The sequence below is a fragment of the Canis lupus genome, chromosome X (assembly GCF_003254725.2).
Source record: "Canis lupus dingo isolate Sandy chromosome X, ASM325472v2, whole genome shotgun sequence".
Lineage (NCBI taxonomy): Eukaryota > Metazoa > Chordata > Mammalia > Carnivora > Canidae > Canis > Canis lupus.
This window is the reverse complement of record NC_064281.1, coordinates 42,029,079-42,049,699: the sequence shown is the minus strand read 5'-3', so window position 1 is coordinate 42,049,699 and position 20,621 is coordinate 42,029,079. Positions and strand designations below refer to the sequence as shown.

Sequence of the window (20,621 nt, the reverse complement as noted above, 5' to 3'; positions counted from 1 at the left end):
AAATAATAAATAAATAAATAAAACTTATAAAAAATGGGTTGGGCTCCTGCAGGAACTAGCTGCAGCTTCTCCGTCCTCCCCAGCTCCTAGAGGGAACCTTTGCCCTGCCTCAGGCCCCGCCCCCTCCTGCTTCTGAACCTCCGGCTCCTGCAGGTGCGCCCAAACACGCGGGCGCCCGGGGCAGCGAAGCCCTGCGACTTGCGGGGCCTTGGCGTGGTTCGTGGCCACATTCAGGCCCTTCTGTTCTGGCTCCTTGGGCTGCTGGTTGGGCTGTGGACGGTGCGCGGGACTCCGCTTAGCCACCGAGGCTCGCAGTTTCGAGTGAGAAGTGTCAGGCCTCCGTGGGGCGGGAGCGGGGAGGCGGGCGCCTGCTGAGTCCCTGTGCTTCTAGCTGGGCTTGGGGCGCCTAGAGTCGCCCAGGTCCCCGGAGCTGGAGCTGGGCCCAGAGGAGCGGTCAGGAGAAGTCTGGGCCCACAGGCAGCGTCTCTTTCCCAAGGAAGGAGATGTGTCAGACCCCAGGCAGTTTCTATCGGGAGGGACTACGGAGAAGGCGAGAGTGAGAACAGAAAGAGAGGCGGAGAGAGCTGAACAGAAATAGAAGAAATAGAAGCTGAGACCCTAACCCGAAAGGAGATAGAGACAAGAAGAAGCTGTGTGAGGGTTAGAAATGCATTCGGGGTGCAAGGGGGGTGCCTGGGTGGCTCAGTTAAGCATCTGCCTTTGGCCCAGGTTGTGATCTCAGGGTTCTGGGATTGAGGCCCATGTGGGGTTCCCCACTCGGCGAAGTGTTCTCCCGCTCCCTCTGCCCCACCCCCTTCTTGTGCTTGCTAGCTCTTTGCTCTTGTGCTGTATCTCAAATAAAATCTTTCAAAAATAAAATAATAAAAATAAATAAATAATCTTTAAAAAAGAAAAAAAATGAAATGCAGGTGGGGGCGTGGGAATACCCTCAGCATCAGATGGAGGCAAACACAGGGAAGAAGGCCAGGTGGCGGAGTAGTTGTGGGCTGGGCTGAAGGGCCCCCCTTCCATTACCCTCTGGCTGAAGGGCCTAAGAGAAGCACAGAGGAGCCCCACCTGCATTCTTTCTCACTCTTCTCTCTGATTTAATCCCATCTGCTTCCCACAAGGATTTCATGCCTCTCCCTCAGGTTCTTCTTCCAGTCTTCTTCCTAGCCTCCCTCACCCCTGAGCTCCAAGTTGGCCTCCATCTGTCTTGGTCCATCTCCCAGCCCTTCTTCCCCATTTCTCTACTCAGATCTCCCAGGCTGGTGGCTCTCGTACTCCCTGTGGCCCCTGGGTTTGCCATCCACCGACAAGCGTGGGGTGGGAGGGCAGGGACAGGATCTGGTAGACCAGGATGGTTAGTGAGGTGGACACAATCAGGGAAGTAAATACGTGGTGCCGGCCCTGACAGTGGGGTGGGGAATCACTGCCTCAGGCAGAGACCTTGTGAGGCTGGAGAGAGACATGAGGAAATCAGACACAGAGTAGAAAGAATAGGGACAGAGCTCAAGAGAGGGACCAAGACAAAGTGAAGCCAGGGTTGATGGAGATATCAAAGGAGAGAGATGCCAAGAAAGAGGAAAAAACGGTAGGCCAAGTGAAAAAGATGAGGAAAGAGAAAACGTTAAGAAGGGAGACAGACGAAGTTTGGGAGAGTCAGGGCCCCTGGGTGGCTCAGTGGGTTCATCATCTGCCTTCGGCTCAGATCATGATCTTGGAATCCTGGAATGGAGCCCCACGCTGGGCTTCCTGCTCAGCAGGGGGTCTGCTTCTCCCTCTGCCTCTCACCGTGCTCCTTCTCTCTCTCTCAAATAAATAAATCTTTAAAAAAAAGATTGGGAGAGTCAGACAGACAGTGGGGGCGGGGAGAAATGGGCAGAGAGAGAACAAAATAAGTGAGAGAAAGAAAGAGCAGAGAGAGGGAGAGAAAAAGCAAGAAGAGCCATGAGAGTTGGACACACACACCTTACACTGCATCTGGGAGTTGCTGGTCTGAGTATTCTTATTTTATTTGTTTTCTTTGTGGCAGTTGGAGACCCAGGCCTGACTGGGCAGGGCAGCTCCAGCAGCCCCAGCCCCCCAGGTCATCGAAGGGGGTGGGAGGGCAGCCTCCCCCAGGGGTACACCTTATAAAAGCAATGCTCTGATGTTGTCGAGGATGGTGTCAAGGAGCCCATTTTGGGCCAACCTCTGCAGCTGACCAATGGGAGCCATCTTCTGGGGAATCTGCAGTGTCACCAGATTATCCACAAGCATGGGTAGAAGAAGAAGGATGTGCCAATGATCCCTTTTGAGGGGACAAAGAAACCTTCCTTTTGTTACCCTCATATACATATGAGGAAACGGTAGGCACCAAGAGGTAAAGCCCCCTGCCCACGGTTCTACTGCCTGAAAGTGGCAAAGCTGGCATCTAAAAAATTTTTTTATTTATCCAGGAGAGACACAGAGAGAGAGGCAGAAACACAGGCAGAGGGAGAAGTAGGCTCCGTGCAAGGAGCCAAACATGGGACTCAATCATGGGACTCCAGGATCACACCCTGAGCCAAAGGCAGACACTCAACCACTGAGCCACCCAGGCGTCTCAAAGCTGGTATTAATGTCCTTATTTATAGTGCTTAGAGTTCGAGAGATGTGTTTTGCACCATAATTTCCAACACATTATCAATCATCATCACAGGTGTCACTGCAGGGTTTCACAGGCCATGACAACAATTTCTGAGCTCCCTTTGTTAAAGTAATAATCTCAAGGACTGACTTCATGGAGGTCAGGTTGGCAGCAATCTTGGGCATTCACACAGGCATCTTCTGAGATGATCATGTGCATTCAGTTTAATAATGTTCATCAGGGCTGCCTGGGTGGCTCAGTCAGTGAAGCGTCTGCCTTCAGCTCAGGTCATGATCCCAGGGTCCTGAGATCGAGTCCCACATCGGGCTCCCTGCTCAGTGGAGAGTCTGCTTCTCCCTCTCACTCTGCCTGACGCTCCCCCTGCTTGTGCTCGCTCTCTCTCTCTCTCTGTCAAATAAATAAATAAAATCTTTCCAAAAACAAAAAAAATCATCATATTTGACCCTTCTAATGTGCACTTTTTTGTAGGTATGTCTCATTAAAGAGTTAAATATGAACTAGAACTACATGTATCAACATGGATCATTCTTGAACCTGCAGTATGAGACAGAAGAAGGAAAGTTGAAGACTACTATGTAGTGTATAATATCTTTGTAAACACTTGCAAACAATATATGCAGTTCATGGATTGCTAATTACATGATGAAAGAATAAAAAGATGCAAGGGAATGGTCAATAATAAACTCAGTATTGCATTTATGTCAAAGGACAACAGAGGGTAGAATTGAGTAGAAAGACATAACCTAGTAGGTTTCAACTAGAGCTGAAATATTTTCTCTTTTTTTAAGATTTTATTTGGGGCACCTGGGTGGCTCATTTGCTTAAGCATCTGCCTTTGGCTCAGGTCATGATGCCAGAATCCAGGAATTGAGCCCTGCATCAGGCTCAGAAGGGAGTCTGGTTCTCTTTCTCCCTCTGCCCTTCTCCCTGCATGTGCTCTCTCTCATAAAATACTTAAAAAAATTTTTTTAAATACTTTAAAAATGTAAAATTATTTTTAAAATTAAAAAAATTATTTATGAGAGAGAGGGAAAAAGAGCATAGGTAGGGGGTAGGGTCAGAGGGAAAGGGAGAAGTGGGCTCCCCCCTGCCGGTCTCAATCCCAGGATCCTGGGACCCTGACCTGAGTCGAAGGCCGATGCTTAACTGAGCCACCCAGGCACACCTGAAATATTGTTTCTTTTTTTTTTCTTTTTTTTAAAAGATTTTATTTATTAGAGACAGAGAGAGAGAGAGAGGCAGAGAGGCAGAGACACAGACAGAGGGAGAAGCAGGCTCCATGCAGGGAGCCTGACGTGGGACTTGACCCCGGGTCTCCAGGATCACGCCCTGCATATATATATATATCTGTTAACAGTTTTTTTATGTTAAATACCATGGGACAGGATTGTAAGGATGAAAAACTCAGTCAACAACTGCCTCACAAGGGATAAGAAAAATTCTGCCATATTAGCAAAGGTAAAGGAGAAAATCTACACTGTAAGAGGCACCATTTCCCCACAGAATACCTCTTGGCATTTCCTGAATGAGTGGGATTAGCAATCTAAATAAATCATATTTCAAGAGGTAACAGCAATAGATAAAATTTAAAGGGATTATTAAAATAACATTTACAAGACCCTGAACAATTCTTGAACTCTTATTAAAACCACAAAGAAAGGACAATTCTTTATTTATGAATTTCATAAAGGACTGAACGTGCAACTGACATCTGCTAGTGATGATCTGGTAATATACAATTTGTCCAGGAGCCGAACAGTTTGTTTTATTGTGTTTTCTAACCATAAGAGATGTTTTTTTGTTTTTTTTGGTTTGTTTTGTTTGTTTTTTCCATAAGAGATCATTAAAGGCAAAGCCTATGTGATGCTGTACACACACACACACACACACACACAGGTCATCGTGGGCCATACTACCAATGAAAAGGTAGGTAAACAAATCTTTTTCTGGTCAAGAGAAAAAAAAATAGTACTCTGCATGCTTCACTCTACAAGATGAACTTCCTAGAAAGAACCCGATGAAAATGGCTGCAATTACAAAAAGGGAAGGAGGAGGACTGGAGACATTATCTCTGAAGGATGCAGCTGAGGTTGATCCATGTTTATCCGAATGTGCTACCTTTCTGAGCCTTAAACCTTCATCTCTCAGATGTCAGTTTTCTTCTGATAGTTTCATCATTTCTCCTTGAAGTCTTTTACATTCTTCCATGAGTTTCCTTGTTTCAGTATCGTTGAGTGAAACACTATGTGGTTTTGGAATGGGTTCATCTTGTTTAGAGGCATTCAGTGGAACAGTTTTTGCTAGGTTCCAGCTCATTCAATTTATCATTTCATTCCAAATACACATATCAATTTTTTTTTCACATCTCAATTTAGAATCCATTAATTCATCAGGTTTTCCCTCTTTCCACACAGCTTCCATATCTGAAGTGTTTGTGTTGTGCCCAAGATTGCGAATCTGAGAAACCACCAAGGAGCCGACACCGATGCAAACACACGAGGGTTTATTTACAAGCTCGAGCCTGGGTCCAAGTATACCCGACACAGCGGAGCAGGGACCTGGACCCCGAGACTAAGAGGCGTAGCAGCTTTATAGGGGCCAGTGGCCAATGGGATTGTAACATACGCAGAAAGTTGCAGTCATGTCGGTCCACACGCAGGTGGCTGATTGAATTACATTTTACCCTATAGTATCCATTTGAGCTGGCCTATTACTTTGGTCAGAATTGGCGCGCAGTTTTGGCGGGCACAAGGCAGAGTTACATTGTTATGAGCCGGTTTCCATAAGGGTGTGCTCAGCGGCTTGACTAGGGTGGGGCAGCGCCTTAAGTAATAAGCAGGTCATGTGGGGGTCATACAGGAGGTGGCGGGTGCAGCACAAAATGGAGTTAGTCCTGCTCTGCTTGTCCAGGGTCAGGGGATTTTTGTTAAATTTCCTGGGTCCCACATTTGGTGGAGCAAAAATTGTACCATAAACTTGTGTTTACTCTTCTCATTGGGATCATAGTCAAAAAGGCTTGTAGCATTTCTGAAACAGTCACAGTCGACCTAGGGGCAATGATCCCGCTGTTAGGCCTCACGCAGTACTGACGAGGCAGTACCGACGAGGTACTGTAGCCTTCACCTTGAAACACACTTTCCTATCAGATGGATTTCGCAATTTAAGATTTGTGGGGACCACATCTGTGAAGGGGCCTGCTACTACCCGTCCCCGGGCTGACACAGAGCTCTCCTGCCTGCACGCGCTTGGGTCTCCGCCAGCACCGCCCGCCGGTCGGTCCTAACTGGAGGCCTTCTTGGGCTTCTCCGCCTCCCTGGAGCGCCTCGAACCTGACAGCCCCAGGCCCAACCAGTGACAAGGTGGGCGGCAGCCCTGTGCCGGGGCGGCTCCACCCGGGCCCTGCCCCAGGACCCTTGTCCCGGGCCGCAGCACAACTGCCTCACCCGGCCTCCCACCGCCTCTGACCGAGATTATAAGATTTTATTTATTTATTCTTGAGAGAGAGAGAGAGAGAGAGAGAGAGAGAGAGAGAGAGAGAGAGAGAGAGGCAGAGACACAGGCAGACGGAGAAGCAGGTTCCCTGCGGGGAGCACAACGTAGGACTCGATCCCAGGTCTCCAGGATCACGCCCTGGGCCAAAGTCAGGCACTAAACCGCTGAGCCACCCAGGCGTCCCTGTTGATATATTTTTAAAGATTGTATTTATTTATTTGAGAGCAAAAGAGAGCACAAGTAGAGGGAGAGGCAGAGGGAAGAGGGACAAGCAGACACCCCGCTGAGCACAGAACCAGACAAGGGGCTCAATCTCAGGATCCCGAGACCATGACCTGAGCCGAAGTCAGACCCTTAACCAACTGAACCACCCAGGCACCCCAGAAGTGTGTTGATTTTTTTTTCATTTTTATTTTTTTTATTTTTTATTTTTTATTTTTTTTTAATTTATGATAGGCACACAGTGAGAGAGAGAGAGGCAGAGACACAGGCAGAGGGAGAAGCAGGCTCCATGCACCGGGAGCCCGATGTGGGATTCGATCCCGGGTCTCCAGGATCGCACCCTGGGCCAAAGGCAGGCGCCAAACCGCTGCGCCACCCAGGGATCCCCTGATTTTTTTTTTTAAATTGAAGTTTAGTTGGGACGGTTGAGCTTCTTCTGCTTTCAGCTTAGGGCTTGATGCCAGGATCCTGGGATGGAGTCACCCATGGGGCTCCCTACGGGGAGCCTGCTTCTCCCTCTGCCCATGTCTCTGTCCCTCTCTGTGTGTCTCTCATGAATAAATAAATAAAATCTTTTAAAAATAATTGAAGTTTAGTTGACATACACTATCACATTAGTTCCAGGTGTACATAGTGATTCAACATCTATGTGTGATGCTATGCTGTCAAGTATAGCTACCTGTATCACCATACGAGGCCATTACAATACCGTTGACTAATATTCCCTATGCTGTGCCTTTCAACCCTGTGACGTATTCACTTCATAACTGGAAGCCTGTATGTCCCACTCCCCTCCACTCCTTTTTGCCTATTCCCCCCATCTCTTCCCCTCTGGCAACCATCAGCTTGTTTTCTGTTACCTTTTGCTATTAGAATTCCATTAAGTCTCTCTACTCTTTCTGAAATTATGGATGATAATAGCTATAGAGTTTGTAAATTAAAACTTCACAGGGTTTTTTTTAAGATTTTATTTATTTATTCATGACAGACAGAGAGAGGGAGAGAGGCAGAGACACAGGCAGAGGGAGAAGCAGGCTCCATGCAGGGAGCCCGACGTGGGACTCAATCCCAAGTCTCCAGGATCACACCCCGGGTTGAAAGTGGCACTAAACCGCTAGGCCACCAGGACTGCCCTTCACAGAGTTTTTTTTTTTTTAATAACAGAATTATTTAAATGAGTGCAATGTGTGTCCCTGTTACTGGAGAGAGAAGTTGAGATTCCCCATGTCAAATACAAAAGCAAGCAATTTCCCCTATCTTTACAGGAAAAGCTCTCTGGCCATGAAAAGCTCAGTTCGCCTAGGAAATAAACCACAGCCAGAATATGCTCATAACCCATTTGGAGGTGTTCAAAGGGGCCTTAAGTCTTGGGTTCCTATCCATGTCCTACCTTTATGGTTTTTGCCATGATTGTGTCATTAGAGATATGACATGACATTCAAAGGGACCATCTCAGAAAAAGCCTTAAAGTTACCCCATCAATGTTTCATTATCAAGGCCAATTTATCTCTGCTATTGTGGCTAATGTCACAAAGCATTTTTGCCACTTTCCATTCTTTCTATGGCTATCTCAAGCTACATAGAATAATGGCAAGCTATATAGAATTTCCTTCATTTGTTGTCCATTTTTTTTAAGATTTTATTTATTTATTCATGATAGACACACAGAGAGAGACACACAGAGGGGCAGAGACACAGGCAGAGACACAGGCAGAGGGAGAAGCAGGCTTCATGCAGGGAGCCTGATGCAGGACTTGATCCCGGGACTCCAGGATCATGCCCTGGGCCAAAAGCAGGCGCTAAACCACTAAGCCACCCAGGGATCCCCTTATTTCCCATTTATTTATTTATTTACTTATTTATTTTTTAAATTTTTTATTTATTTATAATAGTCACAGAGAGAGAGAGAGAGAGAGAGGCAGAGACACAGACAGAGGGAGAAGCAGGCTCCATGCACTGGGAGCCCGACGCAGGATTCGATCCCGGGTCTCCAGGATCACGCCCTGGGCCAAAGGCGGGCGCTAAACCACTGCGCCACCCAGGGAACCCTTGTTGTCCATTTTGATAAGGGTTCCTGAAGTGGCTTCAGATGAACATGAAATTATCTCTGTAAAAAGCTACTTATGTTACCTCCAAAAGTAGAGGGGAAGATTTTTGCTGCAGGAAAATACAATCAGATATGAACATACTCAAAAGAATTATTACAGAGGCGCCTGGACAGCTCAGTTGGTTAAAGATTAAAGCATCTGACTCTTGATTTCAGCTCAGGTCATGATCTTATGGTCTTGGGATCAAGCCCTAAATGGGGCTCTGCACTCAGTGTGTGTGGGGTGGAGGTGGGGGATGGTCTGCTTGGGGATTCTCTTGCTGGCGCAAGAGTGAGCACTCTCTATATTAAAAAAAAAATACAAAATAATAACAAATTTTATTTTTTTATTTTTATTTTTTTAATAACAAATTTTAAAAGAGACGGGACGCCTGGGTGGCTCAATTAGTTGGGTGGCAGGCTCTTGGTTGCAGATCCAACATTGGTCTTGAGGTCCTAGTTTTGAGCCCTGCATTGTGCTCTGTGCTCATTGGGGAATCTTCTTGAGGATTCTTTCTCTTCTCCCTCTGCCCCTCCCCGCCCCAGTGGTGTGCTCTCTCTCTCATAAATAAATAAATAAATAAATAAATAAATAAATAAATAAATAAATAAATGTTTTAACAAAACCTTGGGTGGTTCAGTTGGTTAAGCATCCAACTATTGATTTTGGCTAGGGTCATGAACTCAGGGGTGTGGGATGGACCCTCTCCCCCTAGAGGAGGCTCTGCCCTCAGCTCAGAGTCTGCTTGAGATTCTTTCTCCCTCTCTCCCTCCTACTCTGCTCCTCCCCCTGCTTGAGCTCGCTTGCTCTCTCTTAGATAGATAAATAGATAGACAAAATATTTTTTTTAAAAGTCAACACTCGGCAGCCCTGGTGGCACAGCAGTTTAGTGCAGCCTGCAACCCAGGGTGTGATCCTGGAGACCCTGGATCGAGTCCCACGTCAGGCTCCCTGCATGGAGCCTGCTTCTCCCTCTGCCTGTGTCTCTGCCTCTCTCTCTGCATCTCTATGAGTAAATAAAATCTTTAAAAAAAAGTCAGCACTGATTAGTCCCCAAATACAGAAATGAAAAGAAGGGTGTCTCCTTTGTTAAATAAAATGATCTCTCTCTTAGATAGATTAAACAAGCCATCTCTTCATGTGGATTTGTGCCCTTTTTGTTCTTTTTTTAATTTTATAAATTTTGTTTTTTAAGTAAGCTCCATGCTCACTGTAGAGGTCAATGCGGGGCTTGAACTCATGACCCTGAGATCAAGACGTGAGCTGAGATCAAGAGCTGGACACTTAACCAACTGAACCACCCAGGTGCCCCAGCTGCCCTTTTTGTTCTAAGGCATCCCTCAAACAAGCAATCTTGTTCATGGCAGAAGTTTCCTGAAGTAGTAACTGCAATTTCAAAATTTCCCTGGTGAAATTATGCCAGTTCCAGTTAACTAAACATATGTATTGATGTTTCGGTGAAAAAACACGAAGGACACAGGTGCTTGGCCTGAGAAGATCCCGTGAGAATTGCAATGCTCCATCAGGGTGGTGCTTGTGTAACTGGCATCTCCAGATTCTGGCTAAAGGCCAATCGTCATGATCATGGGCCAGGAACAAAAACCCTCCTGACTGAGCAGATGAAACTAAACAAAGCAATTCTCAGGGACACAAAGACAAGACTGAAGAAGAAATTCATGTAAGTTTTGTTTGTTTTATTGTGGTGAAATACACATAACATAAAATTTACCATCTTTACCACTTTAAGTGTACATTTCAGGAGTATCAAATGTGGTCATAATATTGTGCAACTATTACCACCATCCATCTCCGTAACTTTTCGTCTTATAAAACTGAAACTTCAGGGGTGCTTTAGTGAATCAGTTGGTTACATATCTGCCTTTGACTTGGGTCATGATCCCAGGGTCCTGGAATTAAGCCTTGTGTGGGCTTCCCTGCTCAGCGGGGAGTCTGCTTGTTCCTCTGCACCCCTCCCCCCGCCGCCTTTGCTCCCCCCCCCACTGGTGCTGGAGCAAGCACACATGCTCTCTTTCTCTCTCAAATAAATAAATCTTAAAAAAAAAAAAAAACAACTAGGGGGTGCCTGAGTGGCTGAGTCGGTTAAGCATCTGCCTTCGGCTTAGGTCATGATCCTGGGGTCCTGGGATGGAGCCCACCTCAGGATCCCTGCTTAGTGAGGAGTCTGCTTCTCCCTCTCCTTCTCCTGGCCCCCCACTCCCTGCTCGTGCTCTCTCTATCTCTCAAATAAATTAATACAATCTAAAAAAAAAAAAGTTAAAAAAAAAAACCCTGAAACTCTACTCATTAAACACTAACTCCCTATTCTCCCCACCCCCCAGCCCCTGGTAACCCATCATTCTACTTTCTGTCTCTATGATTTTGACTATTCTAAGTACCTCATATAAGTGGACTCATTCAGTATTCTTTTGGGGACTGGCTTATCTCACTTAGCATAATGTTCTCAGTGTTTATTCATGTTGTAGTGTGTGTCAGAATTTCCTTCCTTAAAGGCTGAATAATATACCATTGTGGGTATATATCACATTTTGCTTATCCATTCATCCACCAATGGATACTTGGGTTGCTTCCATGTTTACCTGTGGTGAATAATGCTGCCACGAACATGTGTGTACAAATAATCTATTTGAGACTGCTTCCACGTAAGATTTTCTTTTTTTTAAATTGGATTTATTAGCTCCTTGCAATGAGAGAGACCGCACGCCATGGGGAACCATGGAGTATCTGAAAAAGGGGTGTTGGAAGTAAGTGATTATGGGATTTGAGCCTATGTTAGATGGTTTTTGTGGTTTTCAGGGTAGGGTCTTGCACTTATTTTGTTAAATTTGTTTCTAAGTGTTTTTATTCTTTTTTAAAAAGATTTTTATTTTTATTTTTTTAAAGATTTTATTTATTTATTTATTTATTTATTTATTTATTAAAATCTTTTTTTTAAATTTTTATTTATTTATGATAGTCACACAGAGAGAGAGAGAGGGAGGCAGAGACACAGGCAGAGGGAGAAGCAGGCTCCATGCACCGGGAGCCCGACGTGGGATTCGATCCCCGGTCTCCAGGATCGGGCCCTGGGCCAAAGGCAGGCGCCAAACCACTGCGCCACCCAGGGATCCCCAAGATTTTATTTATTTATTCATGAGAGGCACAGAGAGAGAGAGGCAGAGATACAGGCAGAGGGAGAAGCAGGCTCCACGCAGGGAGCCTGATGCGGACCGATCCCGGGGCTCCAGGATCACGCCCTGGGCCGAAGGCAGACACTAAACCGCTGAGCCACCCAGGGAGCCCTAAAAAGATTTTTTTATTTATTCAGGAGAGACACAGAGAGAGAGAGGCAGAGACACAGGCAGAGGGACAAGCAGACTCCTCACAGGGAGCCCGATGTGGGACCCGATCCAGGGACCCCGGGATCACGCCCTGAGTCAAAGACAGACGCTCAACTGCTGAGCCACCCAGATGTCCCCGTTCTTTTTGATGGTATTGCAAATGGAATTGTTCCCTTTTGTTTTTGGATTGTTCATTTGCAGTGTGTAGAAATACAACTGAGCTTTATAATATTGATCTTATATCCTGCAACCTCGCTGGTCTCATTTATTAACTCTAATGATTTTGATGTGAATTCCTTAAGATTATCCATGTAAAAGGCCATGCCATTTGCAAATGGAAATGATTTCACTTCTGCCTTTCCACTCTGGATGCCTTTTTTTCTTGCCTAAGTGTCCTGGCTAGAACCTTCAGTACGATGTCAAGTAGAAGTGAGAGGGAATATCCTTATCTTTCTTTCTTTTTTTTAATTAATTAATTTATTATTATTATTTTTAAAGTAAGCTCTACACCCAATGTGAGGCTAGAACTCACCACCATGAGATCAAGAGTCATATGCTCTATGGACTGAGCCAGCCAGGCCACCCTTGGAACATCCTTGTCTTGATCCTGATCCCTGGGGAAAAAGCTTTCAGTCATTCATTGTTAAGTATGTTGTTAGCTGTGGGGTTTTTTTTAAAAAAGATTTTATTTATTTATTCATGAAAAACACAGAGAAAGAGGCAGATACATAGGCAGAAGGAGAAGTAGGCTTCCTGTGGGGAGCCCGATGTGAGACTCAATCCCAGGACCCCAGGATCATGCCTCGAGGCAAAGGCAGACACTCAACCACTGAGCCACCCAGGCGGCCCTGTGGGGTTTTGTCCTTTATCAGGTTGAGGACTTCCTCTTCTATTCCTAGTTTGTTGATACGTGTTACTTCTCAGCTTAAAACAACAGACTTACAACAACACTAACTCTCAGTTTCTGTGGGTCAGGACTCAGGACATGGCTTAACTGGGATATCTGCTTAGGGTTGCACAAGGCTGAAATGAAGGTGCTGACAAGAGCTGCAGTCTCATCTAAGGCTTGACTGGGGAAGGATCCAAGCTCACTCTGGTCATTGGCAGAATTGGTTCTTTGCAGGGGGAGGACTGGGGGCTTTGATTTCTTGCAGGCTGTCATCCGGAGGCCACCTTCAATTCCTAGAGACTAACCGATCTTTCTTGCCATCTGAAGTTCCCAAAGTGGCCCCTTGCTTCATCAAAGCTAGTAAGGGAGTGGGAGTCACCTCATGACAAGAAGGTCATTTTGATAAAGTAGGCAGTTAGCTAGACATGAACTGGAGGCAAAGGTGGTGATAAATAGGTGACACTTTAGAAGCCTGAAGGGACAACACTCTGACTTTGTGGCTTCTAACATCCTTGCCTTAAAGCTTCTAATACCCTGGGGCTGACAGGCCAAGAGCCATAGGTGCAGAATATGTGCTTTCTTCTTCCACTTCTGCCCTAGGGTAACCTATACTTTCATCATAATATATTTACATTATATATTACAACGGCCAGAGTGGCCCAGGGTCCAGCCACCAGTCTGCGCCCAGTTTCAATGTGCCTCCCTCCACTGTAGGGAAAAATAGCCATAACAGTTCCAGCAAGAACCTTGTAGGGTCCAAAACTCTCCCTCTCAACTGGTAGGAGGAATTCCTTAGATGATAGAAACAACCTCAGTCAGAGATCACTAGCTATGACCCACAACCTATACGACCATAAAAAGAAAAGGCATCCCTAACCCCAGTTCAGTTGCCACCTCCGGGCCTGCCCACTCTCCATTCTTGAGAGTGTACTGTCCTTAATATGCTGCTTTGTGCTTGCTACCTTCCCTGGGGCTGTCTCTATTCGAGTGTGGATCCTCATGTAAATCTCTTATGGGGAATCCAAGAACCAACACCTCCATTCACCCAATGTAGTCTCTCCTGCAACAATTCCAACCTCATTTCTAACATAATTATGTACATGTAATCACATATATCTGGTCCCCTTTGGTCATGCACACTTTCAAAGGGGAGGGGATTACGCAAGATTGTGGACACCAGGAGACAAGGATCATGGGAACCACCTTAAACAAGTGTCCATCACACCATCACTGGGTACATCATTTTCAGGTCCATAAAGGCATGTGTGTGATGGTTTTCTTTGTAAGTTGTTTGTAACACCGAAGAGCTGGAGACAGAAAATCGATGGATGAGATATACTCACAGCAGCATAAACGGATCTTTCTTTCCTTCACTTTTAATTTGTGCCGTTACCATACTTTAATTTCTGAATGAAAATATCTTTATTTTTTATCTGATTATAATATTCACTGCCACACTTTTTCAGATAACAGAGAGAAATGTAAAGGAGAAAGTGACAAACCATTATTTATCTCCCCACCCAGAAATTATCACTAACACTCCCTCCCCAACGTTTTTTTGCCCAACGTATAGACAAATTTCACCGAAGTTCTGTCTCCTTTGATGCATCATTTTAAGTGGCTTGAAGTCCTTTCTGGAACAATATATGGATAAAATCTATTCGATTCTGTATCTATGCTCACCCACAGTGGCGAGTAACTGTTTATCCAGCGAACAAAGTCTTCTATCTCCTCCTCAGGGAGGGCGGGGTGGGGACCAGACCCCTTTCCACTCCATTGAGTCAATTTTGCCTGCTTATCTGCTATGGGACCGCGAGGTCTGTTGCCCCGGCAACTGCCCTTCGACTGCCATGGCAACCGCCAGCGCCTGCTCCAGCTCACCACCTTGCCCCTCGGGCATCTCCATGGCGACGGGTAGGATGGAGGCGCTGCTGGAGCTCCCAGGCTGCGCCTGCGTGGAGTGGCGGGAGAGGGGGTGGGCAGGGGAGGGCCGGGCCCCCCGGCGTGCGCAGCCGCAAAGCTCCGCAGCCTTGCCCGCTCGCCCAGGCGCTGCGCATTTGCCAGCCAGTCCGCCCGTCCGGAGCCCGGCTCGCTGGGGCAGCATGGCGTGGTCGCCGCTGCTCGGCGGGCCGCGGGCCGGGGGCGTCGGCCTTTTGGTGCTGCTGCTGTTGGGCTTACTTCGGCCGCCTCCCGCGTTCTGCGCGCGGCCGGTAAAGGTGCGACACCGGTCGGGCGCGGGGTGGGGGTGGGGGTGGGGGTGGGCAGGAGGGTGCTGCGGGCGAGGGTGTGTGCTCGGCTGCTGGCCCCTCGTCCTCGCTGGCCCGTGCCTGCTCCTGGACGTGCGGGGACATCGGCCAGGGTGGCCCGGGGTGCAGCCGCCGGTCTGCGCCCAGACCGCGCGGGGCTCGGTCTCTGGGTGTGCGAGGATCGGCTGGCAGCCACGCCCTGGCCACCCTTGGCACCTGGCGCGGGCCGGCCTCGCCCGGGGCGCTGTCCAGGACACTAGTGCGCATTAAGGAAGGGGGTGCGCGCACGGATCTGCGTGCGCGAGATGCGATGACAGGCGTGAGAATGTGGTGGCCCTGTGAGTGCGCGTCTTTTGATGTGAGCGCTTCCGAGCGCCGGTACAGAGGTGCGATCGTGAGTCTGGGTGTGCTGTGTGTGATGCCGGCTGTGTTCTTGCGTTTGACTTGTCTCAGTGACGCCGTGTGAGTGTTTGTGAATCCTATGTTATGGCTGGCCTATGGGCGTGTCAGTGTGTGTGTGAGATTTCGTTTTTTAGGTGGGAGTGGTCTTTGCATCCACATGTGTGCATCCCATTTTGGTTCTGTTGGACTAGGATTTTGTACGCGTGTTCCCAAGGCTGTTTCAGACTGTCTCTTTATGCAGCTGTGTCATCGTGGGGAGAGGAGCCATGATGTTTCTGCTGCATTGTGTCTTTAAGGGTGGTGCATGTCCTTGCATCTGGGTAGCTTGGGCATCGTAGCCGCAGGAGCAGCCCTGTATGTGAACGTGTGCAGTTCCTTGTGTGTGGATGCGGCACGTGTGACATCCCAAGGCCTGCTAGTCCACCAGAATATATGTGAGGCTCTGATTGCTGAGTGTGTGATTCCCTAGGGGCTGAGGGGTGGTGGGTGTCCAGGGCACTTGGAACATATCATCCTCCAACTCATCAGGGCTGTCTGTGTCAAGGATGGAGGATCTTTTTATTTTTTATTTTTTTATTTTTATTTTTTAATTTTTTTTAAAATTTTTTTTAAATTTTTATTTATTTATGATAGTCACAGAGAGAGAGAGAGAGAGGCAGAGACACAGGCAGAGGGAGAAGCAGGCTCCATGCACCGGGAGCCTGATGTGGGATTCGATCCTGGGTCTCCAGGATCGCACCCTGGGCCAAAGGCAGGCGCCAAACCGCTGCGCCACCCAGGGATCCCAAGGATGGAGGATCTTAAAAAATTATTAAATATTTGATATATGACATAATATAGTTAATATACACGTATGATGTAAGGAATGATGATAATTAATAACCCCTGTGTGTATCCACCACTCAGTTGAAGAAATAGAGCGTGACCAATAGTTAGAAGCCCCTGGGGGCCGCTGCGCACAGCATCCCTCCTGCTCCATAATCATTATCCTCTTTTCTGTTCATCAATTCCTTACTTGTGTTTGTAGCTTATCACATATATATGTATGTCTAAATAATATGTTATTTCACCTTTCCTCATAGAAATGGAATCATACCAGGCATCGGGCCCTTTGTGGTCACTAGGGGTCACTAGGAAGTCATCAGGGTGGCTGCTAGTCTTAGGCCGCCTGCAGTGGCATTCTATAACTTGCTTTTTTTTTTTTTTTTTTGGCTCTGCATTGATAGTGAGATGCGTGCACCATCCACATTTCCGCATTGAAGTGTGTGGCTATAATTCATTTATCTTTATTGCTGCATAATATTTTATTTTCTTTTTTTAAAAAGATTTATTTATTTATTCATGATAGACACATAGAGAGAGAGGTGGAGACGCAGGCAAAGGGAGAAGCAGGCTCCATGCAGGGAGCCCGATGTGGGACTCGATCCCAGGACTCCAGGATCGCGTCCTGGGCCGAAGGCAGGCGCTAAACCACTGAGCCACCCATGGATCCCCAATATTTTATTTTCTGAGTATATCATCAATAAATGAGTATATTATGGTTGACAAATGCATTCTCAATATATCAGTAGACATTTGGGTGGTTTCCAGGCTTTCTCCCCCACTCTGCCCACTTCCTTGATGTCACAAATAGTGCCTATGTGATTTTTCACGAACTCATGTCCAGTATAGTGTGTACAAAAACTATAGCACCCCAGGAGTGGGTCACAGGATTTGTGTATCTTTTTAGATGTTGCCAAATTGTTTTTTTTAAGTCATGTTGGCAATTGAATTCCCACCAGCAATGTATGAGAGTTTCTGTTTTTCCCACCCCCCTGTCAACATTGGACATTATTGGGTAGTTTAAGTTCTGGCAATCTTTTGGACAAATTATGCATACTACCTCACTGGCACTTTAATTTGCATTTTCCTGATTACTAATGAGGCTCACAATTTTTCATATATTTAGTAACTATTTTTGTTTCCTTTTTAAAAAAGATTTTATTTATTTATTCATGAGAGACACAGAAAGAGGGAGAAAGAGAGGCAGAGACCTAGACAGAGGGAGAAGCAGGCTCCATGCAAGGAGCCTGGATCCCGGGCTCACGCCCTGAGCCAAAGGCAGACTCTCAACCACTGAGCCACCCAGGCGTCCCCTATTTATGTTTCCTTTTTTATGGAATACTTGATCATCAGTTTTCCCTATTTTTTAAATTTATTTTTTATCTAAATAATCTCTGTACCCCACGTGGGACTGGAACTTACGACCCCCAAATCAAGAGTCGCGTGCTCTTCCTGCTGAGCCAGCCAGGCACCCCTCCCTATTTTTGTATTAGTTTTTCTGTTTGCTTTTTACACATTTTTTTGGTATAATTCTAGATGTTCTAGGTGTTTCTTTTTCAATTCTTCACAGTCATTTTAATGGTCTTATGGTCTTTTGTTCCTTACTCATACTTTTGATACTGTCTTTTATTTCTTTTTTAAAAGATTTTATTTATTCATTCATGAGAGACAGAGAAAGAGAGAGAGGCAGAGACATAGGCAGAGAGAGAAGCAGTCTCCACGCAGGGAGCCCAATGTGGGACTGGATCCCGGGACCCCTGGGACCGCAGGATCCCACCCTGAGCGGAAGGCAGATGCTCAACCACTGAGCCACCCAGGCGTCCCTGTCTTTTATTTCTTTAAACCTTTTGAAATTGTTTCAAAACAGTCTAAATTGAAAATTAGTTACTGGGTAATTTATCCTACAGAAAGATTTACACATATGCCAAAAAATGTACGAACAAGGTTATTGATCCCAACATTACAAGAATAGCAAAAGATTGGGGGGCCACCTGGCTGGCTCAGTTGGTAGAACACCAGGCTCTTAATGGTGTTGTGAGTTTCAGTCCCATATTGGGACTGAAGTATAGAGTATATTTATATAGAGATTACTTAAAAAATAAAATCTTGGGGTGCTTGGGTGGCTCAGTCCGTTAAGCATCTGCCTTCGGTTCAGGTCATGGTCCTGGAGTCTTGTGATCGAGCCCCTTAGAGCCCCCTATCGGGCACCCTGCTCAGCGGGGAGTCTGCTTCTCCCTGGGCTCCTCACCTCACTCATGCTCTCTCTCTCTCAAATTAACAAATAAAATCTATAAAAATCAAAATATTTTTAAAAAGGAATAGCAAAAGATTGGAAACACTGTAAATGTCCATCAATCGAAGACTAGTTAAATATGTACATCCATACAAAAGGGATTCAATGCAGAGGTAAAAAAGGCAAAGAGGAGGAGAGAGAAGGAAAGGGGGGAGGGAGGGAACAAGAGAAGGAGAGGGAGGGAGGGAGGGAGGGAGGAGAAAGAAAAGGAAGAGAGAAAGATGTACTGAAAGTACTGATCTAGATATAGATTCGGAAATGCACGGTGTGGAACAGTTCGCTAACTTTTGCGTAAAACAAGTGAACGATAGGAACCTATAAAATGCAAATATGGTTCTTATAGTCCACAGCATCAATACAGACAAATCTATGGCTGTATATCCGCCATCACCACCTATAAAGAAACCCGTTCTCCAGCAGCTCTGGGGGAAATTCTGAATCACTAGGAAATTGTTGAGGAGGTTAGGGATCTAGGGGCCTTCAGCTGTCTTACGTGTGCCTGGACATATTTGGGACCCAGTGGCCTTAGGGGTGTCCGGGTATGAGGGGCCATGGTGCCTTGGCGGCATCTGGCGATGTCTGAGGTCCACCGGGCTCCCCCGGTGGGGTCCCTGGCCTGACCGCCGCTGACGTCTCCCTCTTCCCACGTCTTCCGGCAGGAGCCCCGCGGCCTGGGCGCAGCCTCGTCGCCCTTGGCCGAGGCCGGCGCTCCCCGCCGCTTCCGGCGAGCGGTGCCCCGGGGCGAGGCGGCGGGGGCCGTGCAGGAGCTGGCGCGGGCGCTGGCGCACCTGCTGGAGGCCGAGAGGCAGGAGCGGGCGCGCGCCGAGGCGCAGGAGGCCGAGGACCAGCAGGCGCGGGTCCTGGCGCAGCTGCTGCGCGCCTGGGGCGCACCCCGCGCCAGCGACCCCGCGCCGGGCCTGGAGGACGACCCCGAGGCGCCCGCCGCGCAGCTCGCCCGCGCCCTGCTCCGAGCCCGCCTGGATCCCGCTGCCCTCGCCGCCCAGCTCGTCCCCGCCCCGGCCCCGGCCGCGGCGCTCAGACCCCGGCCCCCCGTCTACGACGACGGCCCCGTGGGCCCAGAGGCCGAGGACGCCAGCGACGACACCCCCGACGTGGACCCGGAGCTGCTGAGGTGCCCCAGCGAGGGGGGCAGGGGGCGGCGCCTTCGTGGGGCGGGGCCCCTAGGAGGGAGTGAGGACCCGCACCCAGGGGCTGGGGCAGAGGTGCTTTGCCGGGGGGACTCTGGGGAACGGGACTCTTGGTCCCGGGGAGGGGGCTCCGCTGTCGGGTTTCTGGGAGGGGGGACTGGGAGGCAGGGAAACCAGAGGGTCTGGGATTGGAGGCCGGGACTGCTGGAAAGCAGTGGGCTGGGGACGCCTGGCTGCGGAGGAGGCTGCGGACGACCTGGTCCCCCGGCTGTGTGGGGTAGCAGGGCCATCTGGGTCCTAGGGCCGCGACGTTATTGCGCGGGCACGTTCTCACTGCCGCCCACTCCCGCTCTCCTGCAGGTACTTGTTGGGGCGGATCCTCGCCGGAAGCGGGGACCCCGAGGCTGTGGCTGCCCCGCGCCGTCTCCGCCGAGCCGCGGACCAGGATCTGGGCCCCGAGGTGCCCCCTGAGGGCGTGCTGGGGGCCCTGCTTCGGGTGAAGCGCCTGGAGACCCCTTCGCCCCAGGCGCCGGTGCGCCGCCTCCTGCCCCCCTGAGCCCCGGCCGAATCCTGCGCTCCTTGGGGCCCAGGACTGCCCCACCCCTACACCCCGACTGCTCCCTGTCGGCACATTGAGAGCGGCTTACCGGCTTACCGTCAGCCGCAGTTGCGGCCCTCGACCCCCAACATCCCCGCCTTTGGCTCCACAATAAAGAGATCTGAAGCAGCCGTATGCTTGTCCGAGTGGCTGTCTCTAGGGGGGCTGGTGGGCCCAGCGGTGATGACTGCCCTCAGACAAAGGCAGAGGGGCCCCTGTCCTGGTGGCACCTTAGAGTCCCCCGCCCCCACTCTGCCTCTCCTCACTGGGCGAGGCATCCATAAAGACAATAGCAGTAACCGGCCAGATCCTGTGCCCCACTCCAGAAGGCTTTGAGGACACTTCCAGAGCCTGCAGCACCGTTTTCCTGGGGTCCATCCTTCTGAGGACCAAGGGGTGGCTGAGGCCTGAGTGGCTGGAGCTGTGCTGGCTGCAGAGGCCACAGGCACACC

The 20,621-nt window shown here is 48.5% G+C and overlaps 1 protein-coding gene and 1 pseudogene across 1 annotated transcript; one reads left to right on the top strand and one right to left on the bottom strand.

Annotated features, from left to right (window-relative positions):
• Positions 1-4,421: 4,421 nt before the first annotated feature.
• On the bottom strand, positions 4,422-14,764 carry LOC112673212 (vesicle-associated membrane protein-associated protein A-like; annotated as a pseudogene).
• On the top strand, positions 14,670-20,300 carry PCSK1N (proprotein convertase subtilisin/kexin type 1 inhibitor). The gene is made up of 3 exons (XM_025468729.3): positions 14,670-14,876; positions 19,083-19,555; positions 19,932-20,300. The coding sequence occupies exons 1-3, from the start codon at positions 14,763-14,765 to the stop codon at positions 20,125-20,127; spliced, it is 783 nt and encodes a 260-aa protein (XP_025324514.1). The 5' UTR covers positions 14,670-14,762; the 3' UTR covers positions 20,128-20,300.
• Positions 20,301-20,621: the final 321 nt, after the last annotated feature.